A 23398-nucleotide genomic window follows, 5' to 3' on the forward strand; every position below is an offset into this window, starting at 1 on the left:
TATAAAGTATTGTTAAAAAAATAATATTAAATAAATAAATAAATACATTACTTACATGAGCTCCCTCCAGTCAGTAAGATATTTCTGTACTGTCTCAGCTTGCTGGAGCCTGTGTTTGACCTGGCTGGCTTTCTCCAACAGGCTATGCCAGCTTTCCTCCACCTCTCGCAGCCTCTCAGATAGACTTTCCTTGACCTGTGGATACTGCCTGACCAAAGCCCTACCTTCTCCCCGTCTGCGCTGCACTTCTTTATCTATTGCCAACAAATCCCTCTGGATAAATACAAAAACAAGTTATTTACCCATTTCCATGCCATTCGTTTTAAACTGACTTGTTAATGGATAGGCAGTACCTCAAGGCCTTCATGTTGTCGGATAAGAGCTTGGACACTAAACAGGTCATTATTCCAGTCCTGTGAGTCCAACACCACTTCTTTCTCACTAATCCAGCTCTTCAGCTCATCTAAATCATGGTCAAACTGGTGAACCTCACGGGCCGACTGAAGATTCTGCGGTAAATAAACACCCTTACCATGCCACCCTTACCATGTTTCTAAGAGGTAGCATAATATAATGTACTGTATAATATATTTGCACTAAATGGCCGAAAGTATACTATATGACCAAAAATGTTTGGACACCTGACTTTAAGCTTGTTGGATATTCCATTAAAAAACAAATGGTGTTGAAATAGAGTGAAAATTATATTTTAGCTTTAACATAGCCTCTTTTGAGATGGCTTCTCACAAGACTTTGTCTGTGGAAATCAGTGCCCTTTCAGTCAGATGCACTTTGTATGACTGGGCACTGATGTTGGTCAAGAAAGCCTCAATTGATGTTCCAGTTCATTCCAAAGCTGGGCTGAGGTCAAGACATAGTTGATTTATTATATCTGTTATCAGTTGTTGTGTCTGAAACACATTAAATCAGTAATTAGAAAGGGGGCCCCAATACTTTTGCCATACAGTGTTTGTAGACACCCCTCCTGGTCCTTGAATTCAGGTGTTTCAGACACACTTGTTGCTAACAGGTGTTGAAATTAAGGACATAGCCATGACAAACACTGGCAGAAGAGTATGTTAAGTGACAATGACTTTTAACATGCCAATTTCAGAGAATGCCACCTTTTTCAAAGGACAGCATCTAGGAGCAACAACAGCTGACCCCTAACACCTCAATCTCACTGAAAACCTTTGGGATGAATTGGAACATTGAATGCAAGCCAAGCCTTCACGTACAACATTAGTGCTTGATTTTTGACTAAATGGCCAAAGATTCATACATACTTGTGGAAAGCCAGGCTACAAATGCCACTAAAGGGAATTTGTATGTATGTATGTATGTATGCAAAATAATCCAAAATTATTAGGACATCTGACCATAAACTTGTTGTAAATACATACCAAATTGGTAGACATTCATTTAATACAACCCCAAATCAGAAAAATTGGATTTGTGCATATAACTCTGTATTGTAGTGCATGACAAAGGTTTGTCAAAGTAATCCCTTGCCCATGTGGTTATATCAGCTATTGTTGAGTGGCGGTTCTTGATGCAGTGCCATCTGAGAGATCGAAGATAACGGACGAGTCAAAGTAAATGTAAGGAACACTGCGTTTTTATTTTATTTGCAATGTCCCAACTTTTTATGATTTGGGGTTGTATTAAAATTTGTGCAAAATCTGATCCATGATCCCAGCATGGCTGTACTATATTTTAAAGTATCTTGTTACTGAATGTTTTGGCATTTTTTGAAAGAAAGTTAATGGCAGCATTCCTTAATCTTTGGTCCTCAAATATGTTTGGGCTTTTATCCTGCTGTAGTATCAATCATTTCCCACAAATATCCAAAACAGAGGCTATACCATGTCAAAGAAAAATACAGTGTTACTTTTCCTTCAGGTGCATTTCATATTATGCAGGTACCCAGAACCAGAGTAGTCAAAACACCCCCAGACCTGAACATGGCCACCATCGTGCTTTACTGTTTAGATACTTAAGCAATAGAACACGAGAGGGAGTGTGTTATCGCGAATAACATCACGGCTGTGATTCGGTCGCAGGCACGAGCCGAAGGTGAGTGCAGTAGATCATCACAGCCGTGATGTTATTCGCGATAACACACAACCTCAAGTGTTCTATTGCTTTTATACAACAGTTTTTACAAAATAAAGAAAGAAAATAAATCAAAGAAGCCCTGAATTTCATAATAAATATGCTTTAATATTGACAATACCTTCCGCCAAAAAGTAGTTCCACAACAAATATAAAGTTTAACACTACAAAACAGACATCCCAAGTTGCAAAAACTCATTTCAGGGAGGTAAGAACAACAAGAAGAAAAAGGCAAGAACCTCCGAAGGGAAAAAGGCAATTGATTTATGTTCCCTACACAGTGCGCTAGATAACGGATCAGATAACGGATTTAATACGCGATCTGGAAAAAAGTCTGTGTCACCTGCGTGCGCGTTTGTGTGCATGAAGCTTGTCGTTACTGGCAACACGTCAGCGGAGTAATACAGTTGTGGTGTGAAAAGACCGTGCTGTTATCACGAATATCAGCACGGTTAGAACGCTTCTCAACCAATCAGATTGTAAGGTTGGAACTAACTGTTGTATAAACTGTGGTATCAATCTCTCTCCTCTTATTCTCCTCACCAACCCCCTTCTGTTTCTGCCACAAGTGTGGATTCATCATTATATTGGAGTTAGTGAACTAAAGTGAAATGTTTGAGAAGTGGATTAGTCAGTTTTGCTGATTGGGGTTGAGCAAATTTATTTAGCAAATTCTGTATATACACAGATATACACCCCTGTAGCATTTAACTGCCATTACTATGTTTCATTACATGGGTAGTAGTATTCAGGTATTCAGGCAAAGAGGTAAATCTTTGCTTCTGTCTCTGGCATAAAGGCCTGACTTCTTGAGTGCTGTAAAGATGATTTTCTGTCTCACAATATTTGGATGACCTTTCTTACCTTTGTTTCCTCCATGACCAAGCCTTTCTGGCTCACATACCTGATTTAGCTGGATGACCAACTCTAGGGAGGTTTAAACTTGTCCCAGTTCATTCTTTTAAAAGTGTAATCATTAATATCAAAGCCTTGCTATTTTTTTATCACCTAAAGTTGGGTTACAACATAAATAAACCATAAACCATTCATTAAAAAAACTTAATAGTGACCCTTAATTTGCCTCACCTGTGATCTGTTATATAAACACCACCCAGCAAAACTGAAACTGGCCATATGGATCAGCATTTTTTGTCATAAGAAGGGCAAGGCTTGTGGTCATTACTGTCAGTTGCAGCATGAAAGCTAACAAACCTCAAGGAACTGGAAGCTTTTTCATGAGAAGAATGGGCAAAGATTCCACTCTTGTTATGGAGGTCACTATTTAATAGTATTTGTTTTTGAAATAGGATGTCCAACAAGCTTATTTGGAGTCCAAGTACTTTTGGCCATACAGAATATACACACATATACACAATTTTATTATGTTTTCCAGTTACCTTTGCTCGTGTTTCCAGAGTCTTTTTTAAATCTTCCCATAATTTTAAGAGTTCCTTCTCTCTTCGCTGGGCTTCTGAGAGTTTCACCTGCTGCTTCAGCTTTTCAACTGTAGAAAGTTTGATCTGACCCAAAGAGTTGACCTCACCTGCAAAATCCTCAAATTTTTTCTGTAGAGCCTAGTAAAAAAGTACACAAATAAAGAGCACAAAACACAAACATAGTATAACAACAAATGAGGCACTGTATTATCAGTCTAATAAGATTATCTACGATCTGTACAGACCTTTATTGACACACAAACCTCATTTTACCCACATTATGGTTTTGCATATATTAGAAGTGCAAGCTAAAGTACCTCCACATCGTCTAGATCTTGTCCCAAATCATCTGACTCTGTGAGGGTCTTTCGAGAAATAAGCCAGCTTTCCACATCTTTGGTTTCTCTCTCAAACACATGAAGATCGTACTGGTCCTCCAACGCTGCTCGACGCTCTGAAGACAACAGCTGAAGCATCTCAAACTTCTTTTTCATGTCTGCAATTCTCTCTCCAACCAAGTGGCTGCAATAGAGGGAATATATGGCTGTAAGTTATGCATATTTTAATTACACACTTAATCCAACTCTGATATTTATCTACTTGTTTGCACCTGTTAGGATGGTCAAATTTCTCCATTTTAACTCCAGTTTCCTGTAAGGCCTCCACTTTCCTTTGACGGTTCATCAACTCCAGATCTACTGCATCAAGCCTTCTGAGGAGTATCTCTGTGGCCTCCTCACTTTTCCCATAGTCTTTGGGCTCTAGCACAGGCATCAGCTCATCTATCCACAACTCCATTTCAGAGATCTATTTAATAATAAACATATCTGAACATAATATTGTACCATACAACAGCAAAGGTCTGTTTGTATCTTAAATTCAGGAACTTGGTTTCAAACCTCTGAAAGATAGGTGTGGATTTTCAGTGCTTCTTGTAGCAGTCTGCCCTTGTTCTCTGACTCTGTTTTTAAAATGTGAAAGAGCTCCTTCAGCTCAGTCAGTTTTGCACTGATTTCCTGGGATGCAAAGTGTCTTCCTCTTACCAAGTTTTGTCCTGCCTCAAGTACTACCTGCACCAGAGGGGTACGACCTGCAATTTCCTGTATCAACACCTAAAAAGAATGACAGATAAATACATGGTAAATACATACAGGTATTTCTGTCACAAAGTTATGCTGTAATAATTAGGGGTGCCAGAGTCTCATGCTACTTTCTGCAGAACTGATATTTTACTCCTAACTACATTTTCTGTTGTTTTACCCCAAGGTGGTTCTGACGGAAACCTGTTTACCCACCCGAGGTTGTCGAGACTGCCATGCCAACAATGCTGCTCCTGCTAGATTTGACGGAAACCTGGCATGTTTGCACCAAAAATGTCAAGAACTCACCGCAGACTATCACAAACTGGACTGAATAATTAAGAACTCCAATTATTTTTTTGCTAGTAATAACTTTTAGTTCAATTTAATTTTGTGTATGTATGATGTGTGGATTCTGTTCATTTAAGTTGTCCTCCAGGCCGCCCAAGGAGGATGGGGTCCCTGCTGAATCTGGTTCCTCTCAAGGTTTTTTTTTTTTGTAATTTTAAGGGAGATTTTCCTTGCTGTCACCCTCGGCTTGCTCAACAGGGGTTTTTGGTCTGTTGGTCCTGGAGTCTGTAAATTTGCTTTGAGACAATGTCCAATGTAAAAAGTGCTATACAAATAAAATGGACTTGACTTGACTCAAAACAAGAACCCATGCCACATCTGATATACATTTCTTAAATTGAGGCATAAATGTTGGAACCTAATTTTTATCAGAAACTTAAATGTAATTTACGTCTTCAAATATAATAACAATATCATAATTTTAAATATCTACTTTCATAAAGCAGCAGTTCAAAGTGCTTTACAAAACTGAAAATAACAAATACAACAATTCGAATAAATGAATAAAAAAGAAAGAATCAAATAAAAAGAAATGCTTGATTAAAATTAAATGAATTAATGGATGAATGAATAAAAGAATACTCTATAAATCAGCAAGTCAGTGGTGCCCCAGGATTTTAAGCAAATCATGCTGTTTGTGAAAATGTCTCACAACTTTAGCAGTTAAAAACGCCAGTTAGGCCGCTCAGGTGGCGGAGCGGTAAAAACACACACTGGAACCAGAGCTGTGATCTCGAATACATCGTATCGGGTCCCAGCTCTGCCTGCCGGCTGGGCTGAGCAGCCGCATAAACAACGATTGGCCTGTTGTTCTGATAGGGGTGGGATATTTAAACAGCCGAATAGGGTATCTCTGATTACTAATGCAATTACAACCTCTGCTGGCTGATTGATGGCGCCTGCACAGGGATGGGAAAAAGAGTGCTGTCATGGTGTGTCTCTACATACACAGGGCTGATCTGCACTGCACTCGTCAATGTCTAGGTGACAAGATGCATACAGCATGCTGCCCACGTGTCGGAGGGGACGTGGGTTAGCTTCATTCTCCTTAATCAGAGCGGGGATTGGCATTGGTGGGGAGGAAGCATGACGCAATTGGGCAATTGGACACGCTAAAAGGGGAGAAAATGCATAAACAAAATTAAAAAAAAACACCAGTTAAATTTAATGAGACATTTAAAGCAAAGTAATTTAACTATCCACACAAACAAGTTTACAATCTTAATCCATGATAAAAAGTTTTACAAACTAACCTGGCACTTTTTGATCATTGCTTGTGTGCTTTCTAGGGATGTCCCATAGTCCTTCAAAGTTGCCGTCGGCAGCTTATCTTCAATCCACATTATTTCATCCTCTATGTCCCTGTAGAACTGATACAGCAGCTGCCATGACTCCAGTGTCTCTCTGCGAGCTTGGAGAGGCTCAGCCATGCTATTATACCTAAATAAAAATGTGTACGCAAACAATTCATATTCTGTTTCTACCTTGACACACATTGGTATAATCCCCATACTCAGAAAAGTTGGGACATTTTACAATATGCAGTAAAAACCAAGAATAAGTGAATTGTTAATTATCTTGAACCTTTAATAAATAAAACATTATAAAATTTTCAAGTCACACCACAATAAGCAGGTGGATTGTTAACAGGGGAAGAAATCATGACTGGGTATAAAAGGAGGATCCATTAAAGACTAAGTCTAAGTAAGATTGCATACAATTAAGCAGTTTCACCATCAACCAGACATAATATTAAGAAAGATATTCAAGGAATCCAAACAAAATTCAGTCCATTTAGGGCAAAGCTTGAAACCACTGTTGAATGAGCATTGCCATCGAGCATTCAGATAGCACTGCATAAAAAACTGTAAAAATAGCCACATAAGCTTGGAAGTACTTCGGAAAACCATTGTCACTTAAATTGTCTATGTTTCAGTATGTCTTTGGGGAAAAATGTACATTGAGTTCTCCATGTGTGAAGGTACAACTAATGTGGAGGCGTATATTGGGAGAGACATGTACTGCCATTAAGGTGACCACAAGTACTATTAAGGCAGAAAAAATGCCAGGTCTCATTCTACACTACAACAGCATGGCTTCACAGACTGTCTGCTTGCAGTCCAGATCTGCATCCTACTGAAAATGTATAGCGCATTGTGAAGAGGAGAATCAGACAACGTTGTCTTGTATCAAGCAAGGATAAGCAAAAAATACACATGCAAAATAGCAACAATTAGTGACAATTTGTTTGTTTGTTTGTTTGTTTGATTAGGATTTTAACGTCATGTTTTACACTTTGGTTACATTAATGACAGGAACGGTAGTTACTCATTACACAAGATTCATCAGTTCACAAGGTTATATAAACACAGTCATGGACAACTTAGTGTCTCCAATTCACCTCGCTTGCACGTCTTTGGAATGTGGGAGGAAACCGGAGCACCCGGAGGAAACCCAAGCAAACACGGGGAGAACATGCAAACTCCACACAGAAAGGACCCGGACCTCCCCACCTGGGGATCGAACCCAGGACCTTCTTGCTGTGAGGCGACAGTGCTACCCACCATGCCGCCCAATTAGTGACAAATTGTAATAGGAAAGGTAATGTAACACAATGGTAAACATGCCTCTGTCCCAATTTTTAAGTGTGCTGCAGATGCCAAATTTAAAGTTTGTTTATATTTACAAAAAAGTTGGTCAGTAAAAACATTGGAGCACTTTGTAATTATGTTAGTTAAATAATGGTTCAAGGGAATTAAGAAATCACAGCTTTTTTGTTTTAATGCATTTTGCAAAATGTACCAACTTTTCTGGAAAAGGGGTTTTTTAAATTTGCAACAATATAAATACAGTTAAACACAGGATACCTGTTGACCATGTGCCAAACTTGTTGTTGGATTTCCTTAGCCTGAAAATTGCCCTTGGAGCTGAGGTCCTTGGCTGTGTCCACTAGACCCTGAACTTTTTCCATGTGCCCATCCACCACTTCCTCCAACCCTTGTAAATCCTTCAGCAGTCTGCTGACTGAAGCCAGGTCCTCCCCACAATCCTTCTTGTTTACCTCAGTTTCCACTGAATCCAGCCACTCTTCAACATCATCTAGGGCGCGCTTGAACTGCAAGGCCTGGGAGACAAATAATGAGGGAGGAATAGACAAAATAATATATTGTGGCGTCCGCCACTGTGGATTAGGGGGGAGGGCGGAGCGAGCGTTACCCAGAGGGACTCGCGGCCGCGGTGTTAATAACTGTTGCGTTCTTTGTGTACATGTTTATGGGGTTTGTTTATGTTGTTTGGTGTTCTGTTTAATGATGTTAGTTTGTGCATAGTGTATTTGTTTAATTACATGTTGAATCTAAAACCTACCGTGACTGTGTAGCACGGGGCTAGGAATAACGTGGCTGCAATAGCGGGGAATTGTGTGTGTGTTCACACGTGTCTTAAACCGTGTAAACAATAAAGAGCTGATCCTGTTGTCATGGCAACTCGCGACTCCGTCTCTTCTTCGCAAACGCCACATTTGGTGTCAGAAGTGGGATCGCATTGCCCTCTAGATGACGTGGGGGTAATTGCTGAAGAAATAAAGTTTCTTCAACGGCAAATAGATGGCTTCTCTGGCGCACGGCGAAAAGACGGCACGGCGAAGACCAGGAAACAGCTCTCTTTCGAACCGGATGGATCAAGCCAGCTTCGGCCGAGTCCGGTGGTGACAACAGCGGAGGCAGCAGCAGTATCACCAGTGGCGGCGCAGCTTCGTCTCCCCAGCTACGATGGTGGAGCGGATTGGGAGGCGTATGAGGCCCAGCTGGAGATCGTCGCGGCCCGCTCCGGATGGACGGACGGCGACACGGCGGCTCATCTCTGCCTCGCGCTGCAAGGAGAGGCTCTGAGGGTTCTGGTGGAGCTTCCCCCAGAGTGCCGGGGTAATTTGGCTGAGCTGACGGCGGCCCTGCGGAGCCGTTTCGGGCGGTACCCGGCGGAACCGGCGGCAAAGCAGCTGTTGGCGGCAAGACGACGTCGCCATGGTGAGCGGATCAGTGTGCTGGCGTCCGAGGTGGCGCTGTTGGTGCGGCAAGCATACCCGACATTCCCACGTTCCGTGCAACGGGAGCTAGCTCTGGATTACTTCATAAATGCACTGGCCCCGCATGAGCTACAGAAGCATGTGCAACTAGCAGCTCCAAGTTCCCTGGGAGCGGCAGTCAAGGAAGCAGAACGTGTAGAGCTTATCTTTTTGAGCCATGCTCGCCAGTCGACAGCAGTAGCCAGGTCTGCGCCTCGGCAACAGGGGTGCTGGCTGTGTGGTGAGCGTGGACATAGAGCCACCCAGTGCCCCACTGCTAGCCCTGCGGGAAACGACCCAGGAGCCGCCCAATGAGGGGCGTGGTGGCTCCTGACCCACCTGTCAATCCCTCCTGGTTTTCGTCGGCCAGGGTCGGCGGACGTAGCGGCCCATATGTAGAATGTTTAATTAATGGGACTCCGGTCATGGCGCTCGTGGACACCGGGTCGTCGGTGTCGCTGATCCGACCGGGAGTTGTACCGGACATCGGGGGCCAATTTGAACTGTCGGCGGTCACCGGCGACCGTGTTGGAATACCAGGGCTGGGGGTACCAACAGACATGGCAGGGGACATGGCAAAATGGAAGCAGGTCCCAACTGAACTGTCGACGGTCACCGGCGACCGTGTTGGATTACTGGGTTGCCGAGCACTTGCGGTCGATTTCGGGGGTGGGCCGGTAACTCATGATTTCTGGTTATGTCCCATCAAAGACTCGTGCATCTTAGGGGCGGATTTTTTGGGGTGCTTGGGCGCTATAATCAACTTTAACAGGGGAACCGTGCAACTGAATGGGTTAACAGTTAAGGTTTGTGATGGGGTTATGGTGTGGGACTGCTCGAACACACAGTTCCCGGCAGGGTCCACCGACACGGGCGGACCACCAAGGGGGCCAGAGGAGTCCCCCAACACCCAAGCGCTGCGTGACCTATGGCAACGCAGTGGTGCAGGCCTTTTGGAGGTGCAGAAACAGCGGCTGTGGGACCTGCTGGAGCGTTTTGCAGGGGTCTTCGCAGCTTCGGAACAGGACTGCACCAGGACCGGGTTGGCGCAGCACGACATCAACACGGGCGACGCCCCCCCGATTCGTCTCAGACCACACCGTCTTCCCCTGGCGAAACGACTGGCGGCCGAGCAACAGATCCGGGCGATGGTAGCCTCCGGAGTCATCGAGCCATCACACAGCCCCTGGATGTCTCCGGTGGTGCTAGCCAAGAAGAAGGATGGGAGCTGGAGATTCTGCGTTGACTATCGCAGGTTGAATGCTGTGACCAAAATGGACTCCTACCCACTCCCGCGGATTGATGATGCACTCGACCGACTGTCTGGTTCTGCCTGGTTCAGCTCTCTGGATCTACGCAGTGGGTATTGGTAGGTGCCTTTAGCCCCAGGTGCCAAGGAAAAGACCGCCTTCACGTTGGGAACGGAGCTATGGCATTTTAACGTCCTTCCCTTCGGACTTTGCAATGCCCCGGCCACGTTTGAGCGCCTAATGGATCGGGTCCTGGCAGACATCCCCCGTGACAAGTATGTGGTGTATTTGGACGACGTACTCGTGCACGCAGTAGAGTTCGACGGGGCCATGTCTAATCTAGAACTAGTCCTGACAGCGATCCAAGCGGCCAATCTGAAGCTGCACCCCGGGAAGTGCTCTTTCCTTCAGCGGCGCGTGAACTTCCTTGGGCATGTTGTCAGTGGGGCGGGTATTGAGACAGACCCTGGGAAGACGGAGGCTGTGCAGGACTGGCCGACCCCCAGGAACCTCAAGGAGCTGCGGAGCTTCCTGGGCCTCGCGTCTTACTACAGGCGGTTTGTGAAAGGCTTCGCAGACATCGCGGCTCCTTTGCACCATCTGACCGGGGATGGGGTCAAATTCCGGTGGTCGGAGGACGCCGATCATGCATTCTGTTCTCTGCGGCAGCGGCTGTGTAACGCACCGATCCTGGCATACCCGAGGCCGGGTGAGGGTTTCATTGTGGACACCGACGCCAGTAACCATGGGCTGGGGGCTGTACTGTCCCAGTTGCAGGATGGAGCCGAGCGTGTCATCGCCTACTTCAGCCGGCGTCTGAACAAAGCAGAGCGGAACTATTGCGTGACACGTCGGGAGCTGCTGGCTGTTGTTGCTGGCCTGAGGCATTTCCGCCATTACCTGTACGGAGTACCCTTTGTGTTGCGGTCGGACCATGCATCGCTCATGTGGCTGATGAGATTCCGGGAACCAGAGGGGCAGCTGGCGAGATGGATTGCCAGGCTGCAGGAGTACAGTTTCCAGATCGTACATCGGGCTGGCCAGCGGCATGGCAACGCAGACGCCTTATCCCGTCGGCCTTGTGTGGACACTGACTGCCGCTACTGTTTGCGCGCGGAGGACAGATATGTTGGACAGTGTGCAGCCGTGACAGTGGCGGACCCACCGGTTCTTTGTCTCCAACAGATGTCTCTTGAGGATTTTAGACTGGCACAGATGTCTGACCCAGAGCTCGCCTGGGCATTACAGGGGCTGGACGCATCACACCGACTAGATTGGGCCGAGATATTACCGCACGGACCAGTGGCGAAGGCCCTGCGCTCGAACTGGGACAGTCTTAGGCTCGAAAAAGGACTTTTGTGCCGGGTTTGGGAAGAACCAGTACCAGGGGGCCGTGTTGTACAGACTGTTGTCCCACGCACTCTGAGAACGTTGGTACTGCGGGTCATGCATGGTACACCGGGCTCGGGGCACTTTGGGGTCACCAAGACTCTGAGGCGACTGCGGCAGCGGTTTTACTGGCCTGGCTGTCGTACTGATGTTGAACTGTTTGTTCATTGCTGCGACACGTGCACGGCAAAGAAGGGGCCGCCACAGCGAGCAAGGGCCCCGCTTCAACCCATGCGGTCAGGTGCACCGATGGAGAGAGTGGCTGTGGACATCTTGGGGCCGTTTCCGGTGACAGACTCGGGGAACCGCTATGTGCTTGTGGCCATGGACTACTTCACCAAGTGGCCGGAGGCCTATGCTGTGCCGGACCAAAGTGCAAACACAACAGCAGAGCGGCTGGTAGGGGAGTTTTTCTGCCGGTTTGGAGTCCCTGAAGAACTACACAGCGACCAGGGCCGGAACTTTGAGTCCGAGGTGATGAGTGAAGTCTGTCGCCGGCTTGGGGTGCGCAAGACCCGGACAACCCCACTTCATCCACAGAGCGACGGCCTAGTGGAACGCTTTAATAGGACTTTGGCCACGCAATTAGCCGTAGTGACCGCAGAGAACCAGCGGGATTGGGACAAGCAATTGCCTGTGGTACTTCTCGCGTGCCGCTCGGCCGTTCAAGAGACGACAGGGTTCACTCCAGCAATGTTAATGTTTGGGCGAGAGCTACGGACACCTGTGGATCTAGTTTTTGGGGCACCTCCGGATGGGGAAAGTGGTGTTGTACCGGGACCAATCTTTGTCTCAGAGCTCATGTCCCGTTTGCAAAGAGTGCACAAGCTGGCCAGGACACATCAGGCGGATGCAGGGGTGAAGCAGAAGCGGGCCTACGATATGCGCTGTGTCGGGGAGCCTCTCATGCCTGGCACCGAGGTCTGGCTGCACAACCCTCGCCGTAAGAAAGGTCGTTGCCCAAAGCTACAGTCCGCGTGGGTCGGGCCCTGCACCGTGAAGGGTCGTTTAGGGGAGGTGGTCTACCGTATTTGTTGGGGGAGAAGGCGTATGGTGGTGCATCGTGATCGGTTGGCCCCGTACAGGCCCAAGGTACCAGACACTGAGCGGAGTTCGAATGTGGCAGTTACAGTACCGGCTCCAGAACGCCCTGAGGCCGTGGTGGATAGACCGCGGCGCGAACGGAGACCGCCGTGCAGGTTTCGGGATTTTGTTGGGGGTTGAGTGAGTCACCGGGACGGTTGACTTTTGGGAGGGGGGCTGTGTGGCGTCCGCCACTGTGGATTAGGGGGGAGGGCGGAGCGAGCGTTACCCAGAGGGACTCGCGGCCGCGGTGTTAATAACTGTTGCGTTCTTTGTGTACATGTTTATGCGGTTTGTTTATGTTGTTTGGTGTTCTGTTTAATGATGTTAGTTTGTGCATAGTGTATTTGTTTAATTACATGTTGAATCTAAAACCTACCGTGACTGTGTAGCACGGGGCTAGGAATAACGTGGCTGCAATAGCGGGGAATTGTGTGTGTGTTCACACATGTCTTAAACCGTGTAAACAATAAAGAGCTGATCCTGTTGTCATGGCAACTCGCGACTCCGTCTCTTCTTCGCAAACGCCACAATATTATATTGAAATTAACCAGAGACCTCTTCTTCTACATAGGGTTATTTGTCATAGTGCCAGTATTGTTTTGGCAACTAAAGCTCACATGCATTCCTTGTGGCTAGATCTGGATTTCCAACCAGCCAACTTAAAGCCTAGAACAATGTACTTCAATTTAAATAATCTTTATTTTTTTATTTTATTATCTATATTATTATTTATTTATTTAAATATTTATTTATGATTACCTGATATGCTTCTTGTAAACGTGACTTCTTCTCCTTGCAGTTAATTAAGAGATGTTCCCAGTTATCACTGAGATCCATCATTCTGGGTTTAATCTTGTCCTTGGCTGGATGTCCAACAGCTAGCATTTTCTCCCCTTCCTGTTGGTTAAGTATGATCAGCATGATATTGATACTAAAACATTTTCCCAATTGCCTTCAATGGCATTTTTGGCAAAGAAAGCCTGGTGGGGCACAATAAACTCTGTATGGGCACTGTCCCATTGGCCAGTGTCCAACTAATCAGTGAAACTACACACAAACCTACTTAATCAATGATTCCAAACAAAAATGCACCCCATCACAAATGCACACATAAACATAAAACAGTAGTTAGCAGAAGTTGAGGCCAGACATCACCAATAAAGGCATTTGATCTCACACAACTGGTATATTAGCTTTCTATAGAGCATCACGTTACAGATCCAAAGTTTCAAGCAGTAACAATCCTTGTGGTCTTCAACTGTAAGAACACATACAGAGCAAGAAAACCCAATGCTGCCTGTGACTTAACCTACCGGCAAAATAACACACCTGGTAATAATGCAAAACACTCTCATCAGTCACGTTCCTTGCTTAAAAAGAAAAGACGCACAACAGTCTTTTATCTGGGCAAACTTGTCCACCAATTCATGAATGCATTTTTTTTAACTTGTATTAAATTGTGGACTTGATTCATCACTGGGATAACTATCGCTATCTATGTAGCAATGCTGATACCATAAATAATGATGTAGGCATATGTAAATTAATTTTATTGGCTGCTGTAGGTATTGGGCCAACATCACTGTGCCCCACAGTTCATTATTGAAAGCGTGCCCACAGTGTTTTAAAATGTATCAGATCGTATGTAATAAATGCACAGGAATATTAGCTATACAGAAATATAATCAAATCTGTAATGTTTTAACATGTATTGAAAAGTGATGGCATTAACCCATTACCTTCATTAAGGCTTCAAAGCAGTTGCGGTTGGCCAAGATCTCTGCCTCAAAGCTCTGATGTTTCAGGATCTTGGACTGCAAATTGATAGGGTCTCTCCAGCTCTCATCTTGAGCCACTGTGTTCTTCTCATTTAACCATGAGGACAGCTAAATAAAATATTAAAGAGTTTGACTACATTCATGAATTTGATCCCTAATCAAACAAATTTTATACATTCTTTTAAATAAATAAATACCTTATACTTTAAATCATTTTTTTGCAAAATGTAGCAAAAAAATACAAATGCAGTGTTCCTTACATTTACTTTGACTTTTATTTGATTGCAGACAGTTTGAACCCAAGATATTTCATGTTTTGTCTGCTCAACTTCTTTCAAATATACCATAAATATACCTCCATTCCTGCATTTCAGGCCTGCAACACATTTAAAAAAAAGTTGGGACGGGCAATTTGGGGCTAATAATGAGATGAAAAAACTAAATATTGATATGATTTCAAACAGTTGATGTCAACAGGTGATTGCAATCATGGTTTAGTACAAAAGCAGCATCCAGGAAAGGCTGAGTCTTTGATGAGCAAAGATGATCAGAGGATCTCCAGTTAGTCAACGAATGCGTAAGAAAATGATTGAAATGTTTAAAAACAATGAACCTCAAAGAAAGATATAAAGGGATTTGCATATTTCTCCCTCTACAGTGCATAACACCATTAAACCATTCAAGAAATCAGGAGGAATTTCAGTGCGTAAAGGCCAAAAAAGAAAGTTGAACGCCTGTGATCTTCCATTCCTCAGACGGCACTGCATCAAGAACCACCACTCAACAATAGCTGATATAACCACATGGGTGAGGGATTACTTTGCCAAACCTTTGTCAAGCACTACAATACAGAGTTACATGCACAAATGCCACTTAAAACTTTAAAACACTGTTCAAAAAAGAATCTTATGTTAACCATGTCCAGAAGCAGCGTTGACTTCTCTGGGCTCTGAGACATCTAGGATGGACCATCATACAGTAGAAACGTGTATTGTGGTCAGATGAATCAGCATTCCAGGTCTTTTTTGGAAAAAAATGGACACTGTGTGCCCCAGACCAAAGACGAAAGGAACCATCCAGACTGTTATCAGCAACAAGTCCAAAAGCCAGGGTCTGTCATGGTATAGGGCTGTTTCAGTGCCCTTGGCAAAGGTCATTTACACTTCTGTGATGGCAGCATTAATGCAGAAAAGTACATTGAAATTTAAGAGCAACATGCTGCCTTTAAGATGTCATCTTTTCCAGGGACGTCCATGCATTGTCAACATGGCATGGCTGTGGAAGAATAGGGTACGGGTACTGGACTGGCCTGCCTGCAGTCCTGACCTGTCCGCAATAGAGAATTTGTGGAGAATTTTGAAATGAAAAATGTGACAACAATGATCCCGAAGACGTGTTTGCAGGAACAATGGGACAAAATAAAAGCTGAAACACTAAATCACTTGGTCTCCTCTGTGCCAAAACCTCTTTAAGTGTGGTGAAAAGGAATAGCAACATTACAAAGTGGTAAATGCTTTACTGTCACAACTTTTTTGGAATGTGTTGCAGGCCTGAAATGCAGGAATGGCTGTTTATTAATAAATGAAATGAAGTTGAGCAGATGAAACATGAAATATCTCAGGTTCATCCTGTCTGCAATCAAATAAAAGTCAAAGTAAATGTAAGAAACCCAGCATCTATTCAATCTGCTTACCTCGTAACTACTCTCTAAGAATTTCTGTAGCTGGGCAGATTCTTCCAAAGCTTTTTTTCGGCCTTTGCTCATTTCCAAGATCGTCTCCTTTCTGGAACAAACCAGTATTGAACCTGAGTCTATACTTAACCATTAATCAAAATCTGTTTTAATAAAATAAAGAGTAACAGCATACCTGAGCTGAACTGCTTTGCTCTTCTTCTTAATGTTGTCTGAGTCATAATGTTTCCTGAGAGTCAGCTGTTGACCATATCTTACTACCTTTTCCAGCTGTTCTAGCTGAGCATCTACGGAGTTTTCAAATAAAGCATGTGTTCTCTGGAGAGCTTCAACTTCCAACAAGGAGCTCTGAAACAATGACCTAACAATTAACAACTGATAGTCTTTAGAGATCCCTCATATCTCTAGTTCCCCTGTTTTAAATACAGTTTTATTGTTGTTTGTTTCTAACAGACCATAGTGTCCTTAATTCAGTCCTGGAGGGCCAAGGACCTACAGAGTTTGATGGTTTACCTGCTTCTAGACACACTTTATTAGAAACACAGATCACCGACTTCCTAATACTGTGTTGGTCCCCCTTTTGCTGCCAAAACAGCCCGGACCCATCAAGGCATGGACTCCACTAGACCCCTGAAGGTGTGCTGTGGTATCTGGCACCAAGATGTCAGCAGCAGATCCTTTAACTTATAAAGTTAGGAGGTGGGGCCTCCATGGATCGGACTTGTTTGTCCAGCACATCCCACAGATGCTCGATTGGATTGAGATCTGGGGAATTTGGAGGCCATGTCATCACCTCAAACTCGTCTTTGTGTTCCTCAAACCCTTCCTGAATCATTTTTGCTTTGTGGCAGGGTGCATTATTCTGCTGAAAGAGGCCACAGCCATCAGGGAATACCGTTTCCATGAAAGGGTGTACATGGTCTACACCAATGCATTATGTAGGTGGTACATGTCAAAGTAACATCCACATGGATGGCAGGACCCAAGGTTTCCCAACAGAACATTGCCCAAAGCATCACACTGCCTCCGCCGGCTTGCTTCTTCCCATAGTGCATCCTGGTGCCATGTGTTCCCCAGGTAAGCGATGCACACGCACCCGGCCAAGAAAATGTGATTCATTAGACCAGGCCACCTTTTTCCATTGCTCCGTGGTCCAGTTCTAATGATCACGTACCCAGTCGTCTAGCCATCGCAATTTGGCCCTTGTCAAACTCGCTCACACTTTATTAAAGTCATCAGCTAACCGTTAAGCCCTCCATTAATGACTTTAGGTGTAGTGGATGCAGAAACCACTAGGCCATCCAGGACTGGAGTTGAGATACTATGTAATATACCACTTACCCCAAGATCTTCATTGGACAGAAAAGATTCCATGTTGCTCAAAATCCTCTCACTTTGCTCTAAGTTGCCAAGAAATATCTGCAACAAATCAACACCCCATGTTAGGACAATGGCAAATGACATTAACAAATATATATTTAATTTTATTATACCTGAAGGTCCAGAGCTTGGTCCAATGTTGTCTTTCTCTTCTCCCATGCTTGAGTAAGTCCAGCTGTGGCATCTTCCAGTTCTCTTAAAGCATTTTTGATCTCTGGTGCTTTACTATGGCCAGACATTACTAGTTTTTGTCCGAAATTCTTCACTGAATCAATGCGCTCACCACGTGTATCTATCTCTGCCTATAGTTAGATTTGTCATTAGTAAAAACATTATAAGCAATATAAGCTTTATACACTGATCAGTCATAACATTAAAACCACACTCACTGTCCATTTTATCAGCTCCACTTACCATATAGAAGCACTTTGTAGTTATATAATTACTGACTGTTGTCCATCTGTTTCTCTGCATGCTTTGTTAGCCCTCTTTCATGCTGTTTTCCATGTTCAGGACCCCCACAGGACCACTACAGACTAGATATTATTTAGGTGGTGAATGATTCTCAGCACTGCAGTGACACTGACATGGTGGTGGTGTGTTAGTGTGTGTTGTGCTGGTATGAGTGAATCAGACACAGCAGTGCTGATGGAGTTTTTAAATACCGTGTCCACTCACTGTCCACTCTATTAGACACTCCTACCTAGTTGGTCCACCTTGTAGATGTAAAGTCAGAGACGATCGCTCATCTATTGCTGCTGTTTGAGTTGGTCATGTTTTAAACCTTCATCAGTGGTCACAGGATGCTGCCCATGGGGCGCTGTTGGCTGGATATTTTTGGTTGGTGGACTATTCTCAGTCCAGCAGGAACAGTGAGGTGTTTTAAAACTCCATCAGTGCTGCTGTGTCTTATCCACTCATACCAGCACAACACACACCAACACACCACCACCATGTCAGTGTCACTGCAGTGCTGAGAATGGCACACCACCCAAATAATACCTGCTCTGTAGTTGTCCTGTGGGGGTCCTGATTATTGAAGAACAGGGTGAAAGCAGGCTAAAAAAGTATGTAGAGAAACAGATGGTCTACAGTCAGTAGTTGTAGAATTACAAAGTTCTTCTATATGGTAAGTGGAGCTGATAAAATGGACATTAAGTGTAGAAACAAGGAGGTGGTCATAATGTTATGCCTGATTGGTGTATATGATATAAGAGTCATATAAGCTTTAAATGAAATTAGTTTAATCATGAGGATCCATGTGATTTTAATAATAAATACCACAAGCAAGGTTGAGATATTTTACCTTCCAGTCTAGATGCTCCACTATAAGGCTTTCTGCCTCAGCTTTACTTTTAGGCAAGCCCCTCTTTTCCACTTCTCTGGTCTGCTTCAACATCCAATCCAACAACAGACGCTGATTAGCTTTAAACAGCTGGAGCTGATGTGACTCTTGCAAACGCTCTTTCCTATAATGACAAAGTGAATATTGCTATTTGCTATTCCTAGCCAACAATTTGGTGATAAACAGTATACTCTGTATTGCACACCTTAGTTTGACTTCCTTGTCCAGCTTTGATAGGGTGGTGTTTACTTCTCTATGCTTCTTACTTAGTTTGTCAGAAAGTTCAGAATACCTCCTTAATTGATCTTTGGTCTCCTTCTCCAGGACCTGTTTTAATTAATTACAAATTCTTGGTAACTTGAATAACTCTGCAGCTACACTTGTTACTGGAAATTGTAAAATTTGGGGAAGGGGGGGTGTACTTAATGAGTTTGTTGCATAATACATATACTTACATTCCCTCTTTCTTGGATTACTTGAACTTCTCGTTCCATCTCCTCATGTTTACGTATGAGGTTTTCTACACTCTCTACATCCTCTCCACAGTTCTGTCCCTGTAGCAGGCGCATCTGCAACACCACAGAAATGAATTATTTCAGTAATAAGGATGCTGTTTATCAAATACACAGATCACCGACTTCCTAATACTGTGTTGGTCCCCCTTTTGCTGCCAAAACAGCCCGGACCCATCAAGGCATGGACTCCACTAGACCCCTGAAGGTGTGCTGTGGTATCTGGCACCAAGATGTCAGCAGCAGATCCTTTAACTTATAAAGTTAGGAGGTGGGGCCTCCATGGATCGGACTTGTTTGTCCAGCACATCCCACAGATGCTCGATTGGATTGAGATCTGGGGAATTTGGAGGCCAAGTCATCACCTCAAACTCGTCTTTGTGTTCCTCAAACCCTTCCTGAATCATTTTTGCTTTGTGGCAGGGTGCATTATCCTGCTGAAAGAGGCCACAGCCATCAGGGAATACCGTTTCCATGAAAGGGTGTACATGGTCTGCAACAATGCATTATGTAGGTGGTACATGTCAAAGTAACATCCACATGGATGGCAGGACCCAAGGTTTCCCAACAGAACATTGCCCAAAGCATCACACTGCCTCCGCCGGCTTGCTTCTTCCCATAGTGCATCCTGGTGCCATGTGTTCCCCAGGTAAGCGATGCACACGCACCCGGCCAAGAAAATGTGATTCATTAGACCAGGCCACCTTTTTCCATTGCTCCGTGGTCCAGTTCTAATGATCACGTACCCAGTCGTCTAGCCATCGCAATTTGGCCCTTGTCAAACTCGCTCAAATCCTTATGCTCGCCCATTTTTCCTGCTTGTAACACATCAACTTTGAGGATAAAATGTTCACTTGCTACCTAATATATCCCACCCACTAACAGGTGATAATCAGTGTTATTCACTTCACCTGTCAATGATCATAATGTTATGCCTAGTCAGTGTATATTCTGTTAAGTTTATGCAATGCATGGTAGGTTGTATGTTTTGGGACTTAAGACCAATATTGGCACATGCTTAGATATGTCATTGTTTTTCGAATGTGGTCCAATATTCAAATAGAACTGATGAACCATTGGTACAGCTTTTACCTTTTCACTTGCCCTGTCCCGCACTTCCTCAAGGTCCCGTATTAGAGAGTGGACCTCCAATGCTGCTTCCAACTTTCTCCTGTAGGTGCTCAGATTTCCATGGAAATTACTCCACCTGTCACCAAGTTCAGTGTGTCAATAGTTAATTATTGCACATCACATGTTGTAATCAGTCTTAACCTATATTGGTCAATGCTTCTAACATTCCTTAAAAGTTATGCTAGGTAATATTGTGCACAGCCTTTCGAAGACGTCACTGTACCTTTGTACACTGATCAACCATAACATTAAAACCACCTCCTTGTTTCTACACTCCCTGTCCATTTAATCAGCTCCACTTACCACATAGAAGCACTTTGTAGTTCTACAATTACTGACTGTAGTCCATCTCTTTCTCTGCATTTTTGTTAGCCCCCTTTCATGCTGTTCTTCAATAGTCAGGACTCTCCCAGGACCACTACAGAGCAGGTATTATTTGGGTGGTGTGCCATTCTCAGCACTGCAGTGACACTGACATGGTGGTGGTGTGTTGGTGTGTGTTGTGCTGGTATGAGTGGATAAGACACAGCAGCGCTGATGGAGTTTTTAAACACCTCACTGTCACTGCTGGACTGAGAATAGTCCACCAACCAAAAATATCCAGCTAACAGCACCCCGTGGACAGTGTCCTGTGACCACTGATGAAGGTCTAGAAGATGACCAACTCAAACAGCAGCAATAGATATATAATATAGCGATTGTCTCTGACTTTACATCTACAAGGTGGACCAACTAGGTAGGAGTGTCTAATAGAGTGGACAGTGAGTGGACACAGTATTAAAAACTCCAGCAGCGCTGCTGTGTCTGACCCACTCATACCAGCACAACACACACTAACACACCACCACCATGTCAGTGTCACTGCAATGCTGAGACTGATCCACCACCCAAATAATACCTGCTCTGTGGTGGTCCTGTGGGGTTCCTGACCATTGAAGAACAGGGTGAAAGCAGGCTAAAAAAGTCTGTAGAGAAACAGATGGACTACAGTCAGTAATTGTAGAACAACAAATTCTATATGGCTTCTATATGGTAAGTGGAGCTGATAAAATGGACAGTGAGTGTAGAAACAATGAGGTGGTTTTAATGTTATGGCTGATCGGTGTGTAGTAATAATGAAGATTTTATTCTATTTTATTCTATAAAATACTAAGCATCCCCAAAGCTTTAAAATCAAAATAAGAAAAGTATTGGTAGACCTCTCGTTTAATTGTTGCTTGCGCTTTTTCACAGTAGCCAGCTCATCGATGTTCTGTCTCTCTAGTCGAGCTGCTAGGGTGTTGATGTCCTTAATGTGAGCATCATCTACAGTCACATCCTGGCAAAAGGCAAATACGGCAACTTTTTATTACTGCTACACACAGTCAATCAATAATAAAAGTACTCAGACAAGTTTACTTAAATCTAAAAACCCTGTTTTTAGTGGACCTAGTATGTGGGATTGCCCCTGAGTTTTAAACTAGTTCTAGACATGTATACACAAACCAAACTTTGTCCAGAAAAAAAAGTCTGTAAATGACATTTTGGAAAAGGTTAAGACTGTGATTAAATCCATCTAGTATTGTTGTAACATGTTGTGACAATTAAAATCTTGTATTACAGCGCACTTACCCCAGGGCTGGAACTTCTGAACTCACTTAGCTTTTTCAGAAGTTGTTGACCATGTTCATAGTCCTCCCCGAGATCTCCAACATTAATCATGACTTCCTGTAACACCAAGGACAGAAAGTAACATTGGAGATGAAATCTTGGGATGCCTACACCGATTATTCATTGTAATTTTAACTGCTTTTACTGGGAAACACTGGGTAAAAAAAACAAATACCAATCCAAGGCAGAGCCTCAGCGACCAAGACATTTCCAATCATGTCTGTGTAGATGCCTGGCCAGCTGTCAGCACCGCTGAGATTCGAACCTGTATCTCAGCCATGGTAGACTAGCATAATAGACCGTTGTGACATCTAAACTACACTGATTCTAAAGTTCTCATTTCTTACCTTTTGCCTGATCCAAACTTCAACCTGTTCCACTTTCTGAAGAAACTCCAGAAAGTCTCTGTGGTCTTCTAAAAGTTTTCCCCGAGCTGAGACAGCTTGTTTCAGCATGTCCCAGTGAGAATTCAAAGCAGCCATGCTCTGCTTTACATTTTTAGACTTTGGATGACCAAGGGAAACCAGCTTATCTCCTGTCTGGAGTTGAGGAAATCAAAGTCGATAAACACATCCAAGGTAGACCCTACAGATCTGATATTAGCTTTTGTATTTTGCAATATACAGTGATAAAGAGACCTTACCTGTTGGACTGCTTCAATAAATTTGCCATGGGCCAGAATCTCTGCCTCAAACACCTGATGCTTCTTCAGCAATTTCATTTTGGTTTGAAGGTTGCTCAAGTCCATTTTGGAATCTTCCTGCATCTTCTGCATGCGCTCTTCTACCCATTCCTCTGCCTGAAGTACACATTATAGTAGACTGATTACAAAACAGAACAATCAACTGCTTCGCTAGCTTGCAGTAGATGTAAGAAGCAGTACCTCAGAGACGTCTCGGTTGAAGATAAACAGAAGCCGGGCGAGCATGAGCTTTTCTCTGCGTTTCATGGACAGATCCTTTATGCATTGCCTCCTCTCTTTGAGAGATTTAAGTTTGTTTTTTATATGATTGCATTTTTCTCTTTTTATTCCTTTATTCATCAAACAGTCAGCGGAATCTTGAAGTGCAATCATCTGTAAACATATGAACAAGCAATTTATTAACTATTTACTTAGTATTTTAATGATTTTGCAGACAG

The 23398-nt window shown here is 43.8% G+C and overlaps 1 protein-coding gene across 1 annotated transcript in view; it reads right to left on the reverse strand.

Moving 5' to 3' along the window:
• Window positions 1–23398, reverse strand: part of sptbn5 (spectrin, beta, non-erythrocytic 5) — a 78007-nt gene that overhangs the window by 11996 nt on the left and 42613 nt on the right. Inside the window, exons 37-59 of the mRNA XM_063007925.1 lie at window positions 23142–23333; window positions 22902–23057; window positions 22606–22797; window positions 22220–22315; window positions 21808–21926; window positions 20570–20684; window positions 19421–19534; window positions 19171–19292; window positions 18927–19089; window positions 17734–17922; window positions 17582–17659; window positions 16416–16588; window positions 16241–16331; window positions 14509–14655; window positions 13529–13666; window positions 7849–8105; window positions 6235–6421; window positions 4451–4663; window positions 4162–4358; window positions 3869–4073; window positions 3513–3689; window positions 354–509; window positions 56–273 (exon numbers count right to left, since the gene is read on the reverse strand). Of these exons, the coding sequence (XP_062863995.1) occupies window positions 56–273; window positions 354–509; window positions 3513–3689; window positions 3869–4073; window positions 4162–4358; window positions 4451–4663; window positions 6235–6421; window positions 7849–8105; window positions 13529–13666; window positions 14509–14655; window positions 16241–16331; window positions 16416–16588; window positions 17582–17659; window positions 17734–17922; window positions 18927–19089; window positions 19171–19292; window positions 19421–19534; window positions 20570–20684; window positions 21808–21926; window positions 22220–22315; window positions 22606–22797; window positions 22902–23057; window positions 23142–23333 (3695 nt within the window). The remainder of the gene's footprint in view (window positions 1–55; window positions 274–353; window positions 510–3512; window positions 3690–3868; window positions 4074–4161; window positions 4359–4450; window positions 4664–6234; window positions 6422–7848; window positions 8106–13528; window positions 13667–14508; window positions 14656–16240; window positions 16332–16415; window positions 16589–17581; window positions 17660–17733; window positions 17923–18926; window positions 19090–19170; window positions 19293–19420; window positions 19535–20569; window positions 20685–21807; window positions 21927–22219; window positions 22316–22605; window positions 22798–22901; window positions 23058–23141; window positions 23334–23398) is intronic.

This window comes from Trichomycterus rosablanca, chromosome 13 (assembly GCF_030014385.1).
Source record: "Trichomycterus rosablanca isolate fTriRos1 chromosome 13, fTriRos1.hap1, whole genome shotgun sequence".
In the NCBI taxonomy this organism is placed as follows: domain Eukaryota; kingdom Metazoa; phylum Chordata; class Actinopteri; order Siluriformes; family Trichomycteridae; genus Trichomycterus; species Trichomycterus rosablanca.